This window comes from Electrophorus electricus, chromosome 11, assembly GCF_041902795.1.
Source record: "Electrophorus electricus isolate QZ-2024a chromosome 11, ASM4190279v1, whole genome shotgun sequence".
Taxonomy (NCBI): Eukaryota; Metazoa; Chordata; class Actinopteri; order Gymnotiformes; family Gymnotidae; genus Electrophorus; species Electrophorus electricus.
The window spans coordinates 24,300,163-24,325,602 of NC_137507.1; the positions used below are offsets into that span (position 1 = coordinate 24,300,163).

The 25,440-nt window shown below is 43.4% G+C and overlaps 2 protein-coding genes across 4 annotated transcripts; both read right to left on the reverse strand.

Moving 5' to 3' along the window:
• Positions 1-1,149: 1,149 nt before the first annotated feature.
• On the reverse strand, positions 1,150-5,372 carry bambib (BMP and activin membrane-bound inhibitor homolog (Xenopus laevis) b). Its single transcript, XM_035527865.2, has 3 exons — positions 4,507-5,372; positions 3,680-3,961; positions 1,150-3,188 (listed from the first exon to the last, which is right to left on the reverse strand). Exons 1-3 carry the CDS (start codon positions 4,580-4,582, stop codon positions 2,767-2,769), a joined length of 780 nt encoding a protein of 259 aa, XP_035383758.1. The 5' UTR covers positions 4,583-5,372; the 3' UTR covers positions 1,150-2,766.
• A 141-nt stretch (positions 5,373-5,513) lies between these two features.
• Positions 5,514-12,541, reverse strand: wacb (WW domain containing adaptor with coiled-coil b). 3 transcript variants are annotated; one of them, XM_081723550.1, is made up of 11 exons: positions 12,308-12,541; positions 12,023-12,056; positions 10,939-11,054; positions 10,727-10,842; positions 10,331-10,567; positions 8,542-8,655; positions 7,931-8,076; positions 7,662-7,762; positions 7,219-7,384; positions 6,963-7,090; positions 5,514-6,876 (listed from the first exon to the last, which is right to left on the reverse strand). In XM_081723550.1, exons 1-11 carry the CDS (start codon positions 12,346-12,348, stop codon positions 6,807-6,809), a joined length of 1,269 nt encoding a protein of 422 aa, XP_081579676.1. In that variant the 5' UTR covers positions 12,349-12,541; the 3' UTR covers positions 5,514-6,806. The 3 variants fall into 3 exon arrangements, with proteins under 3 accessions (XP_081579676.1, XP_026887654.1, XP_026887662.1); XM_027031853.3 differs by having other exon boundaries at positions 8,542-8,664; XM_027031861.3 differs by lacking the exon at positions 8,542-8,655.
• Positions 12,542-25,440: the final 12,899 nt, after the last annotated feature.

The following is a 25,440-nucleotide window of genomic DNA, read 5'->3' on the forward strand; positions in this document are numbered from 1 at the left end:
TCTATTTTGGTAATACCTCTTCAAGCTGCCCTCTACATCGGAATATATTCCAGATTCTCTGAGGACACAAATGTAGCATACCATTAAATCTAGACCTTTCAAAGATTTTGATGTGGGTCTTTTTTATGAATCTCTTAACAACACATGAGCATTTCTCCCCATCTCTGTGCCATTCTGACTAAATTGTTGAGAAGCTAATTTATTTTAATACATGTCACTTTGTACACTGCAAGGTGTCTGTTGTGTTTGTTGCGGCTGAACTGTTAATAAGCGGCTTCTTAAATCTTCTGCACTTAGGGCCGATTTACTTTGATCTTCTGTAGCCTAACTGATGTGACTTTTTTTTTAAATGGTAGAATGTGACAGTGATGCACACGGGAATTGAAAATGCATTATCATAATTGCCCTTAAAATTAAACATCAGATTATGTCTAACTGTAGTCTCATTCACACACCCTCTATGTACACCTCAGTGCACATTCCTTGCACTCCAAGTTCAAAGAGCACACACATTCTTCTGTTCAAGCCCCAAACGGCCTCAGATTCCAGCTTTAGGGACATACGGATGGCACAGGTCACACTTGAGACCCCAAACCTGCCGCACTCCATGTTCCCAACTCAGTGACTGTCTCACACATGAACTGGTGAAATAAACATGATACAATAAAGGAGGGTGTGTATGAGACAGTGTTTTGGAGTGTACTGGTGTCAGTCAGCATGTCAAGATTTTCATAACTGAGCTAAAGAGACATCAGTGGGTGTGTATTTTTTTCTTTGTCTTCAGTGAGACTGGACCCGTTCCAGGTTTAAAGTCTCTCATTTAGAACACTTTGATATTATCTGGCATGTTTGAGCAGGCAGACCATTTTGCCATAGAGAGCAGTAGACCTCCATGGACATTAAAGACATATTAATTATTTCTGCCAGATGGTTTAACAATCTAAGAACATTTCTTTTGGCTATGACAAATTCATAAATATTTCCAAACATGACATACAGACCCATGAAAACCTTTCAAGAACATTAATTATAGAGTCAATGTTAAAATCCTTACATTTAACTACTGTACACAGCCAAATGTTAAATTTTCATGTGGACACCAATTTAATTACTTTTCAATGTAGTCAGTTACCAAAAAAAAAAAAAAAAAGAATAGAGAACACAGGGGTGGAGCTTCTCCATAGTTCTAATAGCAATTTCGGAAGAGTGCACATTAAACCCTCCAAAACCACTGCTTCCTAAAATATATGCAAGGCTCCAGAAGAACGTCCCTGTTATTACTGTCAGAAGAAAATGCCTGCTCTCTGTTCTGCTGCAATAAAGCCCACTCTTTCCACCAGCAACCACTTGCAACCATATACCACTTGAGCAATAAGCTATCCACCCTCCGAGTTGCCCCAGAGGCCAGGGACTGGCTGACAGTGGCGTAGACAGTGAGGAGAAGGAGAACTATTAGGTGTTTGGCTTAAGGATAAAAATGTTTGTTCATAGGAAGCAAGTGTCAAATAAATACATAAATAAAGGATGCATGTTGACTTGTGCCCAATGAGATAAGAAAGGAAAATCAAGTATGTAGCATAAAGGGCAAAATTAAGACATTAGCACAGATATATTGGCAGGAGATAAGGCCAAGGACTGGGCTGGTCTCCCTCCAGCGCTAGGGCCTTAACAGATTAGTGAATGTAGTTCATGTATAGGCTCAATTACAACACCAGCCTCTACTGCAGTGATTGTGTGTGTGATTGTGTGTGTGTGTGTCCGTCGCAGACAGAGGAATGTTGAGAGTGAGGAAGACAGACTCTCGGAGGGGAGAACATATAGATGAATGTAGACAGAGAAAAAGAGAAGGGGGGGAGGGAGGGAAGAAAAATGGGAGAGAGAGAGCGAGAGAGAGAGCACACTAGCCATTTGGGGCTGATCAACTTCAGCTGGGTGGAGAGTTTCCAGGCTGAGTCAGTCAGCAGTGGAGTGCTTCTGTAAAACAAGACAAATGTGACAACTTGTAACAATCTCAGCTTTTTGGGCCCCGCGCTGCTGCTAGCCATTTCAAGTACTTCAGCTGAGGTGTGTGCGCGTGTTTGTATTGTCATGCCAACACTCATTTCCTCTGGGCCTGATTAAACAATCCTGGGGACAACATGTCTCCACAGCACAGTTAACAATGTACCATTGACATAAAACAACAGGAGGTTTTCAGAAAAAATGACAACACATGGCTGGATCCTTGTCAAACGTAATATTTACATGAAATCTGTACAGAGTGCTCATCTCAGAGCAGATTACACTGTCGAAGGATGAACAGGTGACACAGAGGCCCATTTTTGTTCAGAAGCAATGCCCCTCTTGAGAGAATGCAGAAATGTATTTGTGTACAAAAATACTGAAGCAATTCAACCAGTTTCTTTATACAAAAGTGCAAATAGTTACAAAACATTTCTATTTTTGTTGGTTGGGGGTGGGATGGGTGGGGCTCCTTCGTTTCTTATGGAGTACCAGTATGAAGGTCATGCTCCATGTGCTGAGACAGAACAAGGCTCTTCTCTTCTCCATCAGTGGAGGAAAAACAGGGTCCTCTTCTTCGCTAGCTTCCGATTCAAGTAAAGTGCTTCTACAACAGCCAGCAGATGGCCAAACCTTTCAAGAGTTCTTCTTGTCTTTTCCCATTTTTTTCTGCAGTCTGTCCTTTAGAAGGCAGAAATTCCAAAATAGCTATATTCAGTGTCTGGGGGGGGGGGGGGGGGGGGGGGGGGGCGCAAAGCAAAACCATCAGACCAACTCCAGCTTCCCCCTGCTGCTGCACCTCCCCCAGTGGACCAGAGACAGGAATCCCTGGTTGCTCAGCTCGGGCTGCCTGACCATGTCGCACGTCAGGCAGCAGCTCTCGTGCGCACCGAGCGGCACCATGCACTCCAGGTCCAGCTTGGCGCCGCGGGCCTTGGCGGCGCGCGGCTGGCTGCAGAAGCCGCGGTGCAGGCGCGAGAGCATCTCCCGCCTCTGCCGCCGCATGCGCCGGCTCTCGCTGCGGAGCATGCGCAGCGCCAGAGTGACCAGCAGCGCCAGCACCAGGCCGCCGGCGACGGGCACGGCGATGACGGCCGCGCGGAACCACACCTCCTTGGCCGAGGGGAGCTCCTGGACGCGGGCCACCACGTGGCGGCCGCCTTCGGTCCCGGGCCGGCCCCCGCGGTCTGGGGAGAGAAGGCGAAAGGAACATGAAGGGGTCGTCATGGGTTTTGGGTGACATGTACTGATGCAGCAGTTTACGTCGGAGTAAATATGACAGATACGGCCCCGTAAGAAACGAGAGGATATGGGCAACTTGGCTTTTGCCAAGAACTGTTTCAGACATATTCGAACTTGAATTTGTTTTTTTTAGTTTACCTTTTGCAACATGTTTTAAAGAACAACAATACACTTGAATACACAGATACTAAACCAAACTTTCTTGACATGTATGAGGCTATTTAATGTATAAAGTTATTATTATTATTATTATTATTATTATTATTATTATTTACTATTTATTAAGTTAGTAAGAAGAAAAACCTTTCAGACAAAACTTTTAAGGACGATGTAGCAAAAATGTATGGCTATATGCATTTTCAAAGCAACAGGCGCTCTTCCCAAATTACGCTGAATTACACCTGAAACACGACGAGCTTTTAGAAACACAATTTACCCGGGCTTTCTCCCCTGGTGTAGATGAGGTCCTGCAGGCCTCTGTAATTGCACATGTCCTCATGACAACACTCCAGGACCGCAGGGCCCCGGAGCCCGTCGTAGGTTGACTCGGAACGGCATGCGATTCCGGAGGTCGGCGAAGGGTCGTAACAGCCGTGAGAGAGGGGCGACCTGGTGCTTTGGGGGTCTAAGACGCGCGTGAAGCACGCGTTAAGCTCCGACTTGCACATATAGCCAGTGGCCACGCAGTGGGGAGCGTCACAGTAACACCTAATTTCTCCTGCGAGGCAAGCACAGGGATTACAAACAGGAGTTAAAGCGCTCTGTTGTGCTTTAAGGGATGCAAAAAGGAACCGCAACTTTGCTACAGGAAGAGCGAAGTCATTACTTTTCAACTTGGGCCGTTATGTAGCCTAAGCGAATCTAAAACTTAACATTTTCCTAACCTTGTTAAAATAGCCTCCTACTGAAATGCAATCTAGATAATGTGTGCAGAGGAGCACAGATCTAGCCTAAACTCAGTTATATGCATGTTAGCATTTTTTCTGTGGTGGTTTTCAGGGTGAAATCTTGTCTCACTGACTACTACTACTCTTTTGATGAAGTGTTACGTTTAGAAATTACTTTCCTAGTCACTCATTACTTTCTTTCTACACATGCAGTTCAACCTCAAAACTACAGTAGGACGTTACGCTATTTCGTTGCATCTTCACGAAAGCACAGCAAACGCTATACCACAGGGTCGCAGTTATTAAAAAAAAACAAAGCTAACTGGTCTTTTTTTTTTTTAATTTATAAGACGCGGCAGTTTCGGTTACATCTCACCTCTCGTCAAAAGGACAGCGATCGCACAAAGCTCTAGCTGAAGCCAAATGGATACTAGGCTGGAATGCCGCTCCATTTGGTAGTTATTTGGGTTTTGACGGCCCCTTCTTACAGCTTCTCCGCAACTGAAACCGCTCAATACTGTGTCCGTAACAGTAACCGTGGATTGGGGCCAATTCTGAAATGTATTCCAAGGCTTTCTTCAAAGCATCCGTCAACATTTTCGGAGAGAATCACATCGTGATAACTCCTCAGACTCTACTCTAGAACTTTCATCCGCGCGTAGAAAAAAAAGGATTCTGTACTTCATATACACTTAAGAGTCAGCAAGGATGTCAAAATGTATAAATCCAGTTATATAAATTCCATCCCCTCAGTTTCTTGATAACAATATGCTTGAAACATCCACGCAAAAGGTCCGCAGTACAGCGCCGGACATGGCAAATGTAAATGCTTGGCGCACTGGACTGCAGTAGCGCATACTTCAGCCCCGGCGCAACCAGCCTGCCCCTTCAAAGGTTGTGATTGGATCAGTCGCCACGTAATTTGCATACGCCAGTCCAGGTCAGCGTTGGTGCCGCCTCGTCACCCATTGATAAACTAGCAGCCATACAAGCTGAAACCTGCCGTTTTACTTGTAACCCCCTTTTAAATCTATTTTGGTACATTTGTGTGATATCCAACTTTGCAGAACCGTGCTCTAGCTTACTCTAAAGGTGAACATCTGAAAACGCCTTTGGTTAGGGTGGGTTATGCTAAGGACTGAACTTGTACATCCTAAATGATCAATAAATGCACTTACTAGACATTGTTAAAACATGTATACTACATTTCTGAGTCAATCTTTATTGAATTCCTTTAGCTTACCTGTGCCTACATAAATTGTTATATTGCTTAGTAATACTCATTGCTCTTCCTAATGGCCCTAAGCCACTCATTCCTCCAGAGAAAGATCTTGAACAAACAAAACTCATCTATACCTTAAAAAAAGGACAAAAACAAACACAAAAAGTCCCCAGTGTATTTTGGCATCGCAAGGCTCTACAAGATGGGATTTAAGCAGTGAAACATCACAAATTAGATTTTTTTTAATTAACATATATTTTCTAAACAATATACAAAGCTAGACAATGCTCCAAAACTGATGCACGCACTCTAAAGCACTCATTGGTCTGTCTCATGTCGAGCTCCACAGCAGGGGCACAGTGAGTTCTAATGATGTGAGTGACACCTAGTCATTCCAACTGCTAAGTTGTGTGTAGAATAATAGACTCCCGAACAAAAACACATCACTGCATTTAGTGCAAATGCTTAAAAAAAAAAAAAAAAAATATCAAAAAAAAAAAAATCCCCCACACTCGTGGCTGGAATGTTAATATCTGAGCAACATCTATAACTGCCCCAGCTGGGCAACCCAGCTGGGCAACTCCTGGCCAAAATTAAGAGCACCATCCCCCCTTTTGGAAGGGGTGGCATTTGTACAGATGTCAGTTATTCTAGAAGCATGGATTACTTTAGCAACCATGCGTAAGGAATGATGTTCAACTGAAAAAGCAACAGAACACAGAGGGAGAGTACAGAGAGCCCAAGATGTCAAGGCGGTGCTGAGTGGAATCGGACGGAAAGGCTGAGCTGTCAGAACGACATGCTGAGCAACAGACAGAGGTGACCGAGGCTCTTTTAGCAGTGTCAGAAAGCAGACGGCCCAGATCCGTTCCAACCCGACAGACAGCTCCGTTTATTTAGGGGAGACACAGTCGGTCTACTGCGAATGCGCATTCAGTACTCCTTGCGAGACAGTCAGATTGCTCGAGAATCCTAAACGATTCTAGTCTTTGAATGAAGCCAAAGTGTCAGACGTTCTAGTGAACAAACACACTGCTATTGCGCTCTGGCAGAGTCCCCACAGACAGTTTATCTGCCTGGTCAGTCATTTAGTTATCATCAGGTCCACACAAACTTTTTTTTGTGAGACTCTTCGCTTAGACAGAACCCCTGCCACACGGCCCATTAATTTGTTGCCATTGACGGTGTTTATGAAATCCTAAAGGTAATTGCTTTCATGACAGAAGTGTACGTACATAAAGGATATTTGAATAAATCTACGATCTCAGGGCTTTAGGTAGCAAAGACAGCGTGACCCCTTGGTAAGCCATTCCTGGCTTCCCCATCCCGCTCCAGTCCTGCGGGGGGCAGTGCAGCCTGTAGGTCAACACCGTGTCAGCGATCAGACCAGGAGAAGAGGAAAAGGCAGCCAGCTGCAAAGTTCCTTCTGAGGGAAGAACTGATGCTACAGCTCGTCAAACCATGAAGGAGTTTTGATTCTTCAGTTTCTCTAGCTCCTTGATCTGTTGTCTCAAGAAGAGCACCCTGTACGGGAGAAAGTCTGAATCAGAACTCGCCACGAACCAAGCGCGAGGGAACACGTCAATGTTGAGAAGAGGTTAAGAGGTCACCTTTGTTCTCTAAGTGTCGCCTGAATTTCGCACACTCGCACCAAGGAGCGCAGCTTCTTCAGCTCTGTGCAGATCTCAGACATGTTGATGCTACCCAGGTTGTGCACCTCCTCACGTAATCTTGACGCCTGGGTTCCAGTGGGAACAGACCAGGCACGTGAAGATCTCAGGAGCCTTTTTGAGAACTGAACAGAAAACTGACCAAAACATCCCCCCCCACAAAAAAAAAAAAAAACCCAAACAACCAGAGTCCCACCTGCTTCTCTACATGATCTGAAGGCCAGCTCTGAACATGTCGGACGAGATTCTCATCGAAGTGCAGCGCTAGTGATGGGGTGAAGGTTGTCGGAGGGCACACAGTGGCACTGGCGATGTCATTCGCCAGGCAACCGTTGGGCCCCGAAGACGGAGGCCCCTGACTGCTGTGAGGGAAAATCAAGAAAGGGAATTGAGTGCAAAATGCTGTGGAGACATTATGCAAGGCAAGAATTCTGTTGCAGTACCACACTGAACCACAAGATGGGGCAACAATACAACAAAATGTCTGAGGATGTTCCGTGCTTCACAACTTCATAAGAATAAAACAAATGAAAAAGACCCACTGTTATGTGAGGTTTTAATTTTGACAACAATAAACAAGCATAGATACTTGATAAAATATTAAGCAGTGTAAAATTTCGATATGAGGGAGAGCGTTACTTTTGCCTATGAAGCCGCGGGTCATCCAGTTCCTGTGATTTCTCCATGGTGCCAGAGGGGCTCTGAAGAGACGAGCCAGACTTCATCACAGACTCGCTAACCTGAAAGAAGAAAGAGGCTTTGTTTCTTATGCTCGCTTAAGTTAATTTGTAAGTGCCTACAAAAAAAGTCCACCTCCGAGGAACAAATAGGATAATGTTTTTACAAGTTGTTTAAAAAAAAAAAGGCACTGAACGCTAAGTAGCACTGGTTTAGGGCCCACTGCTTACCTTTGGCTGAGTGGGCAGTGAACTGGCGTTGTGGAGGGGCTTCGGAACATTGTTGGTCTGAGGCGTGCTGACCCTGGGCGACACGTAAGACCTCGGAGACGAGGCGTCTGGCGTTGCCGACATGGGAGACTGGCCAGACTGTTGAACTGTGGACAAGAAACGCTGGATCAAAGAAAGGCGCAAAGGCATAAAGGCTTCTTATGGATTTTATGTCTCATCAACTATGTAGAAATTCAAATTGCCGGAGAGTTAGTTGTAGACCCTAACTGGTTTAGATACTGCAGCCTTAGCGTAATGCGTGCGCATCCACAGATGTTGCCAAGAACCAGGGCTGCAAAATATGGACGCAACATCGCATAGCAGTCACGCCGCGTTGCACGTTGAGATACGGCGAACATGGCTGTGGTCTGGTTCGATTGTTAAGGGTAGATGGCTGGGTGTGGACACACTTTCCCCAAAGCCTGGTGAAGCTTAACAAAAAACCAGCCTTCATGCACCATGAAGGAGAAACATGGAGGTTTTGCTGTTGCCTTGAGGACGGGCCTTTTGGTGTTGCCTTACACGTGACCGCAGATCAGAAGAGGCCAGTGCGGCTGGAAGTGCGGCCATACCTTGCGTGGTCAGCTGAGCGGCGTGGGAAAGCAGGGTAGTGACGTTGAAAGCGGACGGTCCGGCAGCGAGAAGTTTATGAAGCACAGACTGCAAGGAAGCTTGGGTGACGGCGGCTGTAAGGGCTTGGAGAAGGAAGCACACATGGGGGGGGGGGGGGGGGGGGGAGAGACGCACACAAAGCAGGATTACAACCCAAAAGCCACTGCACACAGACAACACAGCTATGTTTCACGGTTTTCAGCTTGCACGAGTACCATTCACGTGACGGAGCCCATGAGGAGACATGGCGAGCCACCTCTTACAATCTGATGGCGGTAGCGCTGTGCACCCAGTACTTGGGATCAGACCAATCCTCGCTTAACAAATTTCATAAACCGGAAACTATAGCAATAGCGTTGGGTGACGGGCAACCGGGATGATGAATTTCCTGTCAAACTAAAGACAGGAAAAAAATCATACACCATACAACTGACTACGGCTACCCGTAGCCTGGGCATAACTTTGGACAGCCAGTTATCGCTCTCAACTCATGTTTCAAATCTAACTGGGTCTTGCAGATTTCGCCTTTGTAATATACAAAGGATTCGGGTCCTTTCTCTAACAGGAGCTGCCCAGGTACTTGTGCAGTGTCTTGTGATCTCAAAGATCAAAGACTACTGCAAATCATTACTTGCTGATCTTCCTCTAAGAGCAATCAGACCTCTACAACTTGTCCAGAATGCAGCAGCACAACTGGTCATCAATCTTCTGATGCTCACGTTACTCCACTGCTGCGCTCCCTTCATTGGCTTCCAGTAGCTGCATGCATCAGATTTAAAACCTTGATGCTTGCTTACAAAGCCAAAAATGGACCAGGTCAAAGCCCAATCTGTACCTCAAGTACTTTGAACCTCATGTACGGCACAGCTTGAAATACCATGCATCAAGTCCCGTGGAAGACAAGCATCAAGACTATTCTCTGTCTTGGCTCTTAGATGGTGAAATGAACTTCCGCTTGCTGTCTGGACAGCAGTCTCCCTTGCAAGACCCATCTATTTGTGCATTATTTAAATGACCACTGACCCTGCTCCTATATTGACTAACTGAAACTAGTACTTATTGTAGGGTATTTATTATTACACTGATGTCTTATTGTTTACTGCACTTATTGTCTGAGATGGACCTTATGTATTTTTGTACTTCTAGGTATCAGCATTGATCCCTGTATTTCTACAGTATTCTAGATCATTAGTACACTGGACTCCAACCTACTCTACTGGATACTCTGGATAAGAGCATCTGCTAAATCCTGTAAATGACTAAAACATGGAAGAATTTCACTGCTGATGACCAACTCAGACCAGTGATTATGAACACCAAAAAGATGAATGGATTATGGCACTTGGGGTCACAAGGTCACGAGCAGTCTATAGCACCTACTAGCAAAACACTTCTAACTCATGGTCCAGATGAGAGAAAAATTAAATGCATCGTCTCAGTGTTCGAGCCTACAGCCCTTGAAAGTCTCTCAAGTTAGAGTTAACTCTCTGTTCTTAAGACACATTCAACAATTCCATGTAATCCAAAGATACACAGATGTGCACCGTGCTATCAAGGTTCAAAAGAGCTGAACAGCCATGAGCATCAGTGCAGTAAAAAGGCAGGGGAAGGAAACTCAAGTGCTTTTGGGCCACCATAGACTTTCACTAGGGAACTGAGGGGAAAAAAAATAATTTTACACTGTCATCAAGGAGGCAAATGACTATGAGCTGAAAGGCGCCTTTGGGGGTCGCTCAAGCTAGCGCTCACCCTCATTGCTCTTGGCCATGTCCACGCTGGAACTGTTTATCTGCAGGGTGGCCTGCAGCGCAGGGAGAAGCTGCCTGAGGAGGGTGGGGTCTTGCAGGAGAGCGGAGGCGTTCGATTGGAGGGCCGGGGTGGGCGTGGACAAAGTGGAAGTGCTCGAGGTGTTCGGGCCCCCGGCAACACTGGAGGACGCCTGGGAGAAGTCAGAATGCGACGAGGGTTTGTCGGCCGCAGCGGGCTCTGGAGGGGAGGCGAAAGGAAAGAAATGCCCTGCTGAGAAAAACCCTCCACAAGGACCAAGTGGTTTTTGAGATCCACGGTTACACAGCCTTTGGCTCTGTAGACCATTCTTGTGTCTGGTACTGCTTAAAAACTGAGGTCCTGCCTGCCGGAACTTACTCAGAACAGCGGTGCTGTTGGCAGCCGTTGCTTGCATGGCCTCTTGTCTGTAGTCTCTGTCTTTTGGGAAACTGTTGACCACAACGGCCTTCGACGCCTCCTTCTGACGCTGCTCCCTAAAGGGACAGACAGACAGAGAGAGACAGACATATACAAATCAGTCCTGGAGGTGGCCGTGATGATTTCTGCTATACGCGAGACATGTCGCTCACCTCTCCAACCACTCTTTGGGTTTCTCCCACTGAGAGACCTCCGTCTTACAGTTGTAGTAGTACTTCTTCCCCGAGGAGCTGATGTGCTCAGACCAGTAGTCAGCCGCCTCACGCGGCTAGAAGAGAAACAGCGCAGTGCATTACTCACGACAGCAGAGAGCTGGAGCACGCAGTACAACTGCATTCCCGAGAATGATGATCTCACTTATGTTTTAAGCTCAGTTAACTACATACAACCACTGCCTTTCCTCCAGAAAAGTGCAGAAGTGCTGAAGAGTACAACGTGAGACACCAAACCCTGTTGAAAGCAACATGCAAAGGCAACAGAGGACAACACCACGTGTGTGTAGTAAGTGCATTAGGTAACATCTCGACCTTGTGCATTGTGGGGGAAAAACGTCAAAGGAAATGTCATTTTGGGTGAAAGGTACCAGTTGACGTTTTTGGAAAACAAAAAACAAAACAAAAAAATAAAAACAAAAAAACCAACAACAACTGTTTCACCAAGGCTAAATAAGCTTACACATTTTAAACGAGAGGTGTGTGACACCAGTCAGTAAACCAACTATGTTGACTGCTTACAAGAGAGCATATATAACCGGGAACTGCTGTTTGCAGGAGATACATGAGTACGGCAGTCTCCTGTAACTCGGCCAGCTATCTTTTACCCGACTTATAGCCAAATCTTCCTATAGGCCTGTAGTCTCCGGTATAGCTTGCTACTCAACTTGCTAGCTAAGCGGCTGTGAATAGGCGTAAGATTATGTGCACGCCTATGGCAGGTCGACATGGATTAAACTTGACACTTAAGCAATATTTTAGGGCCATTGAAATGGTGGTACCAGGGGGGGTGCTCTTTAGTTGCTAGCCAGATACCGATCTAACTGACAAGATTAATTCCTACCCAAGTAGCTAGCTAGCTGGCGTTAGCAACTCAAGTGCACATAGGCCCAGATCTTGCTAGCTAACTAGCAATCTGGCTAGCTAGCTAAACACTTCACTTGCCGGCTAATGCAATTAAAGCACCATTTGTTAGCACCCCAAAAGCGGGCTAATTTTTACTTCCAAGTAGTCGTATACGTACCTGGTGTGACTGATAATCCCTTCGATCATTGCACCTGTAATATAAAGACAAAAAGTTTACGAGGAAGCACTCACTACTTAGCTTTGTTAACTTTTGTGCATAGAAGGAAGCTAGTTAAAGATAGCTTAGCTAGCTTCCAGCAAAGTGGATATATCACTGTGGAAATTTAAAACAATCCCCTCAAATTTCTGACTAGTAACTTATCTTGGCCTGCTGAAAATGACAGATATGCCTAGGGAAAAAAAAAAGGTGAAGGAGCAAACTGAACGTAAAATGTATGTTTACCCATCAGCGAGCCTCGGTTGTTTCCGTGCATGCATTACCATTAATGCTGTACTGATGTGAGTGCGTGCGTGGCGCTATAAAGTGGACTACTGTTAGTTGTCCCGCTTATCTTGATCCTCAACAACTGCTGTCTAGTTCGCTAGCTGCAAAAAAAAAAAAAAAAAATTGCTTCGGAAGTTATCTGACTCGAAACGCTGTTTTCCTAATCACGAGAACGCGGAGGCTCAACCCTCGATTTACCTACGAGAACGACCTATCCGTGCACGAGCAAGGCGCAGTGACACGCGCCCCGCCTCTTCGGGCCTTTGAGGAAGCCGACGTTTCCAGCACCGAGCGAGCGACTGTTCTCTCCACCGAGCGAGAGAGTGTTCGTGTAATACTCCCTATTCACGGAAAACGTATTTATAGGTACAGTTTACAGTTACATGCAGTTAACAACGAAATAAGACATAGGCCTATGGAATTATGCAGTTACCAAAAACGTGTTAAACAAATTAAAACTGTGTCAAATTAAATTAAAACAACCCGTCCAAACTCCAGTATATCATAGTTTTCCCTGATGACAGCTATGCACTCTTGGCATTCTCTCAAACAGACGTCCGGATCGCTTTCCAGATGAATTTCCCATTTCCCATATATGCTAAGTAAGATTTCTTGTCTGCTAAGGAACTAAAGATCTAAAAACTACTTGTTGATCAGACATTAAAAAAAAACATTTTATTTGAAAAGGCATTTAAGTAAAAAATCAGTAAATGCATATATACTTCAGTGCTCATGATTTTTCTTACAAAATTAAGCCTTTAGATCAAAAATGTCTTCAATCAGTTGTATCTAAACCTTTCATAAGTGCGGTGCATAGATTATATAGCATTTGTATGTGGTATTCTTAATTTACCTTTTAAGTAGTGTTTTTTATTGTAAAATCCTGCTACACCTGATGACTTTGTGTAGTGCTGAACTGTAGGCCTGCAGCATATACTTTCAAAGTTTTCGGTACAGTTTGAGACTATGAGGACTGACACTTATACTGTTAGGATGGGATTAGTAGCAAGTAGAGATTATCAAAATATTTCACTGAACTGTGGTCCATTTATTAAAATGTGCAAATTGTCTCACTGCAAACTCTTATCTGTTATATCAAATGGAGCCAACTAAATTAAACACCAAGACTTTGGAAATTTGCACTTATATGCTCTGTTTGTTGGAGCTGAAGGGATATATACGCCAGGGGTGGAGGTGGGTGGTGTTTTTGTTAAAGGCGATCTAGGCCATATGCTCCAATCGATTTAATTCTAATTTTGCCTGAATGTCTGGTACCTTTGGGTCTGTAATGATAATCGGCAATATAGCTGCAAGATGAGTGGTACTCTTCCTGGATTGTGTTTCTCAACATATTGAGTGTCTCAACATATTCTCTGATTATACCAGCCCAAGTTTCTAAGAAGGCCATCTTAACTGTCAGCCTGTTGATCTCACATATATTACGGAAGTATGCACAGATCAGTTTACATAAATGATTTACTACTAGTAGTAAATACGAGTGCACACGAATATGAGTTTTATAGTGCAACTGATTAGTGTACTGTATAGTCAGCATGAAGCATGTTCAGAACATCACTTATGATGTGTAATTCTACATCAGGAAGCAATACAGGAAATGTTTTTCAAGATATGATGATGACGACGATTATAATAATAATATTTAGTAGTAGTAGTAGTAGTAGAATAGTTGTTTTTATTTCATTTTTATTTATTGCATGTGACATCTGAGATCAGACCAGACGCTTGCGGATAACCGGGTTTTATTTCTAGCAAAACAAGCAATAAATGAAAACAGGCGAGGATAGTAACCAGAAGTATATCGGACGTGCTCCGTATTCGCGACAGAGAAACGATAATACTTTGCAAGGAACGGAACAGGAGAGGCTAAATAACGTAGCAAAGATGTGATTCAGGTGAAACTAGTAAACCGGTGATGAGGATCTGATGAGGTGACGAGGTGACGAGGAAGACGGGAGTTGTAGTCATGGGCTGGGGTTGGTCGCTTGACATTGGACCACATTTTCAAAGATTTAGAGATATTTGTCTTTTGATACCATCACTAGGTGACCAAGATACAAGGATAGCATAGCCTTCTGAGATTAGATCGAAAGTTTTTTTTTAATTTCACTGTGTTCTCAAAGCTAGATTGTTGTTTGAAAACTCTTCAAGCACTTTTCTATTCCAGAACAAACAAAGCCAAGCGTGTAAAGGTCAAATGTTTTATAACTTGGAGTATTACAAGTAGGTATTTGAATAGCCTGTTTTAGTCACAAATATTAATGCTGAATGTGCAATAACATGAAATCAATTGATTGCAATTTTGCAATCAGTTATAAAAAATAATAACAAAAATGAAATACATGATTAAAAGCTCAAAACTAGGGTTGAACCTTTCATCTAGTGTGTGATGGCATGTTTTCTCCACAAGGTGGTAGTCTGCTCATGAGAAGTAAAAGCAAACTAATTTCACCATGTGAAATTGCTGAAATTGTGTGGTATTAAGTTCTGATAATTTCAGTTCTCTTTAAACAATTTGCACCAAATATAGCTTTCAGCGTTGCTGCTCACGTTCCTATCTGTATGAAGAAGCGCTACAAAAGTCTGCTGTTTTTGAGTAGTAGTGGGCCTGAGCTTTTAGGCTAATGACAAAAATATATATATATTTTTTCAACTTTCATATTTTGTTTAAGTATCATAGAATAAGGTATTTGTAAAAGGAATTTCTTTTTGCTTATTATATAGTAATATAATATAGTAATAGCAATGTCTGCCTATTATATACACTGTGTGCACAATTATTGGGCAAAAGAGTATTTTATGCATATTTATGCATCGCTTTTATGCATATTTTCCAACTCCAAGCTGTATAATCTTGAATGCTTATTGGATTTAAGCATATTACGTGATGAGTAATGAGGGAGGGTGTGGCCTAAAGAGATCATCACCCTGTATCAAGGTGTGCATAATTATTAGACAGCTTTATTTCCTCAGGTAAAATGGGCCAAAAAAAAAAAGTGATTTAACTGACTCTGAAAAGTTAAAAATGGTTAAAAGTCTTTCAGAGGAATGCAGCACTCTTAAAATTGCTAAAATATTGGTGCAGGATCACAGAACCATCAAAGGTTTTGTTGCAAACAGTCAGCAGGGTCCCAAGAAAAGTGTTGAGAAAAAAGACACAAATTAACTGCTAAAGATTTGAGAAGAACCAGACGTGAAGCCACCAGGAACCCATTATCCTCCAGTGCTGTCATATTCCAGAACTGCAACCTACTTGGAGTGCCCAGAAGTACAAGGTTTTCAGTACTCAGAGACATGGCCAAGGTATGGAAGGCTGAAACCCGACCACCACTGAACAAGACACATAAGGCGAAATGTTTAGGCTGGGCCTAGAAATATCTGAAGACAGATTTTGCAAAGGTTTTCTAGACTGATGAGATGAGAGTGACTCTTGACGGACTAGTTGGATGAGCCCGTGGCTGGATCAGTAACGGGCACAGAGCTCCACTTCAACTCAGACTCCAGCAAGGTGGAGGTGGGCTATTGCTATGGGCTGGTATTATTAAAGATGAGCTAGTTGAACATTTTTGGGTTGAAGATGGACTCAAAATCAATTCCCAAACCTACTGCCAGTTTTTAGAAGACACTTTCTTCAAACAGTGCTACAGGAAAAAGTCTGCATCTTTCAAGAAGACCATGAATTTTATGCAGGACGAAGCTCCATCACATGCATCGCAGTACTCCACTGTGTGGCTAGCCAGTAAGGGCCTTAAATATGAAAGAATAATGACATGGGCCACCTTCCTCACCTGAACTCTATTGAGAACTTGTGGGACCTTCTTAAATGGGAGATTTGCGATGAAAGAAAACAGTACAGCTCTCTGAACAGTGTCTGGGAGGCTGTGGTTGCTGCTGCATAAAAAGTTGATCGTCAATAGTTTAAGAAACTGACAGACTCCATGAAAGGAAGGCTTATGACTGTTATTGAAAAGAAATGTTTATTTGTCATTTGAGTTGTTTGTTTATTATTCTCACTTTAACAGATGAAAATAAACAAGTGAGACGATAAAATGAATCCTCAGCAATACAACTTGCCTAATAATTGTGCACACAGTGTAGTATAGTAATTAAACAGTACTATAAAAATGCAGAAATTATATAGTCGTAATTGTATCATTAATAGGGTAGACTATAATTTGTATATTATATTCTAAACCTATAGAGCTTTTCCTGGATCAGTGGTCTTGATCTGAGTTGTTTAATAAATATGGGTTTAAGCCCTTTAACATAATTTCAGTGACCTTTATTGGATCACAGTATTACTATCATCTTCAAAAGACCACTTTTACCATCACCTGTTTCTAATAGTACCGCTATGATTCTGAGATAATATCATACAACCAAGCGTTTCATTTCTGTCTCTCTCTTCTATACTGTGCTCAGGGTCTGAGCTCTAATACTGAAACTGGCTGTCGTCGCATCAGCTGTGGTTTCAGCTGTGTTCCAGTCCGTTTTTTTTAAAACAGTCAAGACATGTTGTGCACATCTGCCCATCCTCGAAGTAAGTATGTGATCCACGTTGTGAAAACGTGGAATCAGAATCCTGGCAGTAGTGTTGGGAATGTAGACCCACAAGGCTAGCCGGCTGAAAGGTACAGTCTGGAATCACCCTTAAAGGTCTATATTAACCACATGGGTTACAAATGTTATGCCACAAAATGCATTTGATAACAATGTATGAAAACTAGCAAACTGGAATTATAAATACACGTCAACATTTTAATATCCATGTTAACATTTTTGGGTGGAGTGTTTCATGAGGTTAGCAGGTGGACTGTAAGCTATGGGTCAAGCTAAGCTTTGGAGAGCCACGCATGATATAGAGTGTAAGAAAAAGCTAGCTGCAGTTAGCCATATTCAGCAAACTACAATCACTGAAACTAAAGTTATTCAAGTGGACGAAAAACAATGCGTTACCGTCCACGGGAAAGTTTATCAGCTACAGATTTACTAGGAAGGGTTTTCCCGTGCCTCAACGAATGCGCTATAAGCTCCTGGAATTGTAAAGCTTTCTAAAATGTGGTAACAAGCACTCAGGAGGCCCCATCTGCGTCCCTTCGGTGAGTACAAATAGTGAGTATAAATAGTGAGAAGAAAATCATATTTTTAGCTACGAGGCGCTATTTGTGTTGTGCATTTTCATTAGCCACCATTAGAGGGTGCTGTTGGAAAGAGCTTGTTGGTTATGTATTTAAATTAGTTCTGTTTGTTAAACACATTGCATACATTCAGAGAGGAAGTGAACGTTGTCTGCGTGTGTGTGTGTGTGTGTGTGTGTGTGTGTGTGTGTGTGTGCGTGAGAGAGAGAGAGAGAGAGAGAGAGAGAGAGAGAGAGAGAGAGATACGTGTGTGCATGTGTGTGTTAATGCAAGGACCAAATATCCACACAATGACAGGAAAACAAAAAATGGGAGGTGTGTGTCTCCAGTGTCTTTCTTATTAATCTTCAATGATTATTGCCACGTAGGAATGCCTTTGCTACCATTTAGTGTAATGTGTCATGTAGTCTCTCTCTCTCTCTCTCTCTCGCTCTCTCTCTCTCTCTCTCTTTCTCTCTCTCTGTTTTTCGATTCTCTTTACATCTGTGTCTTCATGAAATGGGTAGAAAAAGCACGGCGACTGCTTTCTGCCATTAGCAATGAAGGGTAAAGAGTTCCTAAACTTCTGCTCCGAGCGCACACACCCAGTAGCATCATCCCCTGGCAGATGCCTCTAATGACTCCAACACATGCTGTCTGCAACTTTGCAAAAAGGGGAGGAGAGGGAGGGGTGGAGGGAGGGGAGGGGCGACATGCAGGGCAGGAAGGGGGAGGCGGGACTGGATGTGATAAAACCCTAAATTATAGCTCAGCTGCACTGGTAAGGGCTGTGTTCAGTGAGCTCCGGGAGCTGGTGTATTTGACTCTTCCAGTAGAAGCAGGTCCTGCTTATCAGGACCCAGCGAGCTTTCTCTGCTTAGATCCTTACCTTAGCCAACAAACGGGAAACTGTGAAACAAGCCTGAGATTTACTGCCGTTGGTTCTGACAGTTGCGGCTGCTGTGAGCAGACCATAGTTCTTTCCTTAATGAGGTCAGCTATGCAAATGGCTGCTTATCTACCTTCACAGCCAAATCCAAGATTCTCTGGGGTGTATGCATGGGCCTGCAAGCTGTCACAAGGCGTACATACATACACACACACACACACACACACACACACACACACACACACACACACACACACACACACACACACACAAACACCTGCCCTCTTGGAGAATAAGTTTGTGTTGCATCGGCAAGAGGCCCTCAGGAGGCAAGCTAGGATATTATTTATGGGCTAAACACTTTGGCATGAGGCAGGGATATATAAAGCTGATATACTGAAGCTGAGTGCACAGGTTGCGTTCCAGACAAGTTTTGATCTGAACTCATCTCAGTGGAGAAGGCAAACACACCTCAAAAGGATTGTCCTTCACATGCGTGAAGTGCCCCGCCCTCTCCTGCCCAGCACCATCATGCCCCGCCTCATTACGCCTCCCCTTTGCACACCCTCTGCGTGATTGAAGTGACTCACATTTCTATAGCATATTTGCAATAATACTGTATTTGCAAACAAACGGAAACCAAGCTTTTATAATTAGTAGGAAATGATGAACTTAATTTACCTTATTGTACAAAAACAATTTTATTGTTTGTTGTATTTGTTCTTTGTTTTATTTAAAAAAACGTATTTTATTGTTCGTTGTTTTTCTTGTCATCCATGTTTGCGCATGCCAAGTTCCGTAGATCCTCCCAAATTTCAGCTCCTTCATTGGTCGGTAGCTGTTGCGCACAACCTGGCAGCAAGGTGGGACCTCAGCCGATTTTTGCGCTGTGAAATATTTTTTGGAGAGCTCCCGAAGTCGAGCAGAAAGTTCTATGGCATATTAGGTGTGAGATTTGGCCGAGGCGGTGAGCGGTTTGCGGAGGACACTTAATCCAACTTTTAGAAACCATGTTATTTTTATCCTGGACCTCATCACTAGGCGATGGTTGAGTATATGAGAGAGCTAGCCATCGTGCTGATGAACAGACAGACAGACAGACAAACAGCCAAACAGCCAGACAGACACCCCATATCCCTTTTCCTGAATATCGTCTCTTGTTATTCTGGGACTGATTTTAGCGCAGGCTCTGCTCGATAGATCAGCAGCTCTGCCCGTGCGACGCAGTGCACTGGTCTGACAGCAAGGCCTGGGTTTTTTTTACAAGGGACTGGGGAGGCTAGTGATTGGTTATGGTTCTCTCCTCCAGGGAGACGCTGTCTGTGGACCCCAAACACCTGCTCTCCTCTCCGCAAAGCTGCGCAAGGGGCTGCGGAGCTTCCAGTCCCAGGGGGCCTCTCCTCTCGAGGATGATGCTGAGGCACTGGTTAGTGAGGTGAGGGCTCTCCTGGGAATACACCACAATTCCGGGTTCTCCTTCTGGATCACAACAGCACAGTAGGAATATGTATACTACATACATTATCCAGCTCATAACGATTTCTGCAATAAGAGGTCAAGCTCGAAAGTCTTCTGATGAACTTTGCATCTATACAGACTACAGATAGCTTCAGTTCAGCTGTAGGCGACCCTTGAACCAGAAGATTACTATTTCAACCATGATTGCACAGCGTATTTCATCAAAGCACAGAGTAGTTTTTGAGTGATATCATGTTCCACCTTGCCACCGAGTGAAAGCGAGGAGGGCATTAAGTTGTTAAAAACATTCTCTTTACGTCGTGGCTCCATGTAATGTTTCAGTTGCGGCGGTTTAATGTATGTCTAATGTCAGGTCCATTGACATTCAGAAACTATTTTAGGTGGCTGCCGCACAGAGGGAGCGACTGCTTTTTCCTCTGGTCTTGTGGCTTTTGGCCGGCTATGCAAACACTGGGATTATACTGACGTTAGACCTTGCATGGACAGGTCTGTTTTAAAAACAGCCACTGCAGAACCTAAATGAGTCAGAACCTAAATTCATAATAGCAAAGCTACTTTGTAAATGGTCTTGTGGCACAAAAAGTAACAAGTTTGAGTGCAGGATTTTATAGGCTATGGGGACTGCTTATATTTTGCAATAAAGAAAATTAAAAACCGAGTTGCCTACATGTAATATCCTTAACATCTCAGTGTTGCCATTTTCCAGTTAACAGAGGCGTTGCATACATTAGAGGCTAGACCAGTCTGTCCAGTTGCTTTCCAAACTCCATGTCCAGGTAAGAGTTCTGCACACGTGGAGAAGCAGTAGGCTACTGAATACTGAATAATCAGTATTGAATGTATCCAATACACAGTGCCCATGTGTATGACATACTAACCATACTGTTCCACAGACAATTAGTTCTGTGATATATTAATTCATTCTTTATTTGGTAATATTCTTGTAGATAGGGTTAGGTTTAGGATTAGTAATTTAAAGTAAAATGTTTCTCATCTTGAAGATGAAGTGATACATTCTTCATTCTCATGTTAAGCGCCATGAGCAAAGCTAAGCTAAGTGTACAGATAAGATTGATGGCCAGCGGAAACATCACAGACAATGTGACTATTTTCTGTTCATTGGGCATCCTTACACAGGACATTTAAAAGCTCTGTTAAAAGCCATTTCAGTTTCAATGGAGACAGCCCATTACTTGACAGGTTTAATGATATGTTGGCTCATCTGCTTGGCTCTAATGTTTTATGAGCAAATTCTCACCCTCACAACGAAATGTCTACAGAAGAAGGGGTTTTATCAAGCCAAGTTCAAAGGTTACCTGGAAGAGAAATGTTTTTAAATCCAGGCTGAAGATGTCGAGTGGGTCTTTTATTTGAATTTTTTATTTCGTTATTTGTATTATCATACTGTCATCTATGAAAACTTTGGCATTTTTGGGAAAAACTGCTTTTCTTTGTTTTACTACTACTACAACAAATTATTATTATTATTATTATTATTATTATTATTATTATTATTATTATTATTGCTATGTTTTAACTTATTTTTTGGGGAGTCCCCTCTCTTTGCATGATGCTGCAGCCCAACAGTGTTATGGGCCCAAATTCCCCCCACTATCCCTCCTGCCTGCTATGCTGGGTGAGGATGAGGGCAACATGGTCCAGATTGTCCGACTGGTAAAAAGCAACGAGCCTCTGGTCTGCCTCTCTGGGGCTGTGGAAGTGTCCTCCACTCTGTTAAGACATTCAAAGGGGAACAGTATGCCTACTGAACCATGCGTATTTGACACTCCACACTACTCCTTTAAATAATGGCACCTGTACCAAAAATGTGTAACTAATAATGTCCCATTCTTAAAAATATCATAACGTCTTCAGATTAGAACATCTGGTGAATAATATTCTGGGGCTGCCTGTCATTTATGTATGGAGCTTTATAAATTCCAGAGTCAGAATGGAACGTTTATCATCACATTTCTTTGGATGATCTTGACAAAGAGTCCCTGTGTGCCATCCACACACTCAGCTGGATGTTTGTCTTTTGTCTTTTTTTCTGCCTAAGTGATGACTGAAATGGAGGGTGATCAGATGACTCATCCAAAGGACTTCATTTGATTCACCAGAGAAGTAGGTTTTCACAGTGCAATCAAATAAAACCCAGAGTCTTGGTTTCTAACTGTTTCATGAAGTAAAACAAAGTTTACTTTACATCAGGTTAAAACAAAACAAACTAACAGTGAAAATGCACAACATCAGTCTCATACACTGGATATGAATAAAGTGTCATTAAGAATGTGCTTAAATTGAGAAGGATTTTCTCTCTAAGACATGCACTGTAATCCAGCACAGTTCTGTGTAGACCTGTTATATAGATAGAATATAATGTATGGGCAGTCAGTCATTCAGTAGCAGTATGATAATCTGATACTAGTAGGGCTTTGGTTCTCGCCACGCTTTGGACAAGAGCTCCTTTGGTCTCCAGCGACTGGCAGGAATGGTTACGGGTTTGGAAAAAAAAGTCTTGAAAGAGTGCAGGCTCTTGGATTGTGTGTACATATGGATTTCATCAGATTGGTGGAGGCACGCGCCGGACCATTGTACTGATGATGAGTAATTGGGCAGTCATTGGCTTAAAAAAGACCCTCCTCTACTCTCTGTTCCCCCTGCCAGAATGTCATTTTTAGGAGAAGCTCCATCCAGCGATCATCTATTTTCTCCAAGCCACGGGAAGCCTGCAGTAAACACTGGGCTCCTGCTCGTCCTTCTCTTTGTTTAAAAAAGAGCACCCCTCGCAAAGAGGCACCAGAAGTTTCTCCACAAGGAAGAGATCATTTTGCACTTCTCACTGAGAAGGGCCTGAGACCTATGATTAGGAGCTGGTGGCCATCCTAGCTGATCCTGTGGTTTGAGGAGATTTCCTGGGTTCTCTGTCCTCCAGTATCAGCACTCCCTGGGTGCCTGGTTGGGTTGACCATGGGTTCCCTTGTTGTTTGCTCTTCTCCTGCTGGGTTGGAGCCAAGGGCCCATAAAAATGAGGCATCTGAAGGGCTCACTTTCCCCACAGTTTGGACAGTAGTTTATTTCAGGAGCTTGCCTAGTTGTTGACATGTGTTTGAGGGCTTAACCTAAACAGCTGTGGTTTAGGAGGCCATGTTCGTGGTGGTGGGCTCATTGGCAGCGCTGGGGGAAGAAACAGAAAAGTTTTCATATACATATTGCGAGGGACTTTTCTGTAAGTAGGTGTGAGGTGAAATGACATACGATCATGCTAATAGATGCAGAATTGAGGCAGAACCTAGCAAAGTATGTTATTAATCAAGCTCAGATGTAAGATCAAGGCCTGGACTGAACAACATGAAATATTAATCTCATCGGGTGCTGATTGTATTCCCAATGTTGCTTAAAAGACATGGATCAAATCTTTCATGTGTAATGTAAACACACCAAAGGATTTTAACAGCAGTTGCCTTGTCTGCATTTGAACCCTCAGCAGCAGTATCCCTTTCATTAAGTACAGGCTTTCCTCTGGCCTACCACAGCATTTGGCTGCCTGTTCTTGCTGTATAAACTTTTTATAATATTCAGAATCTTGCAACAGCATTCACATTTGTGGTCTTTACTGTAGCTATTTAGGTCTGTCCTCCACTGTGTTACTTTTGTTCACAATCCTCCACTGTGTTACTGGGTTACTTTTGAATATGTCTTTTAAGCCAAATTAGGAAACAGCAACTAAAATCATAACTCTTTAACTCTTAATTAATGTAAGATTATACCTTGTAAGGTGATGGCGAATGAGATCATAATAACGAGATTATACTCATGCTAATCTGTAATTGGTCCTAACACCTTTAATTAGTTATGCTAATTACATTTCCATTACACATTACAGTAACATTTCCATTGCCTTTTAAGACACTTAAGCCTTGAACTATGCATTTTCTGTTGCTACTTTTATTTCAGTTTCTCTCCAACAGTAATGGTGCTATGTACTAGGCTTATATTTGAGTAAGGCATTAGTAGCTGTGAGACATGTCTTAAGTATGCTCAGTGTAGCTAATAAGACTACATGGGATTGGATTGGAACTCTGATGTCTGCAGCACCTGCTTCACCCTTGTAGTGTCTGTTAACTCTACTCAGCCCCATTATAGTTCCAGTGTAGAGCACTCCATGTGCCCCGCTATTTCTGTCCACCAGGGAGCCACAATCAAAACGGACTGGTGCCATCATGGTAGCATGGGTCAAACGAGGAGGCGCTGCAGACAGAATCAGTGAGCACTAACACAAGCCCCATGCATTTCACATGGCTCTAAGAAGTGGGACTAACTACACAAACCTAACCTATCCCGAGCGCAATACCATTTTACCGTCTGATCACGAGTAATATCTTCGACGTTGTCCTGGGGTTGTTATACGTGAATCTCAGGTAGCTTTAGACTGGCTTGTGTCTTTATTGAGTCAGGTCTTATCTGAGAGAGCAAGGAGCTCAGCAAGCTCAATGGAGTTCCAATGGAAGAGAAGAACCAGCAGAGCTCATTCCCATACTGGTACGTGTCTCAGTACACGAGCTTGTGCATGTTTGTTTCTGAGAGTTTTCCTGTGGCCAACTGCTCTGTTTGCTATTTGCTCTCATGTGTGATTCAGAGTCCAGTGAGTGGTTTGTAAAACTTCGATTGGAACCTTCCAGGCCTTAAACGTCAACCTTAAACGTCATCCCAGGCACCGAAAGACGAGCAGGAGACTGAAGACACCCAGGTTACATGTGTACCTCTGTGTGAGGTTCAGTAGAAGCTGCAGCCTTCTATAATTCAATTTGTACCACTACAAAATCAACATAAAAAGTTTGGGGATATTTGAGCAACCTGAAAATCCACAAAGATTTGTGGGTCCTTCTATATCTTTGCCAGTACATTCTTTGACTGAGTTCTGAAAGTGGACTATACCATGCAAAGACACAGACTGGGAATTCTGGAGAGGAGACATACTTCAGATCGTAATCCAGGAGGATGACACGTAGTGGCAGGCCAGGCAGCACAGGTACGCAAACCTCTGAGCTGTACAGATCCCATCTAGACAGATCCAAGAGAGGTGAGAGGCTGTGCATACATATCCGAACTGAAGCCCAAGGCTAACAGAACCAGCTTAAAAAATGAATATCAAGAAGAAAGGGACCGCGTCTTCTGTCGTCAACCACCGATTCAAACTCTGTCAGAAACCCAAGCTCAAAGCCAAGCTCAAGTCACCACACCCTTTTCATCATGCTGGACATGAGACACAGTAGCAGATTCCTCATGACAGCCACAAAGCATCTTCATCCACATTTTTACAGCCCCATCTATTTTGACCCGTAAGGTATGTACTGGCCTACAAACAACAATTTGAATTTCTCAAGCTGCTGAACTATTGTCTATTAGTGCATCTGCCCAGATCGAGTAATTGCACACAGAGTAATGGTACAGGTACTGATGTGCCTTGGACACGGAGTGGATGGAAAATCGTGCGGCGCTCACAAACTGATGATGCACATTACAGATTTGAGGCCCGACAGCAGCTTCTTGGCAACATCCATCAGCCCTGAGGGTTGGAGGCCACA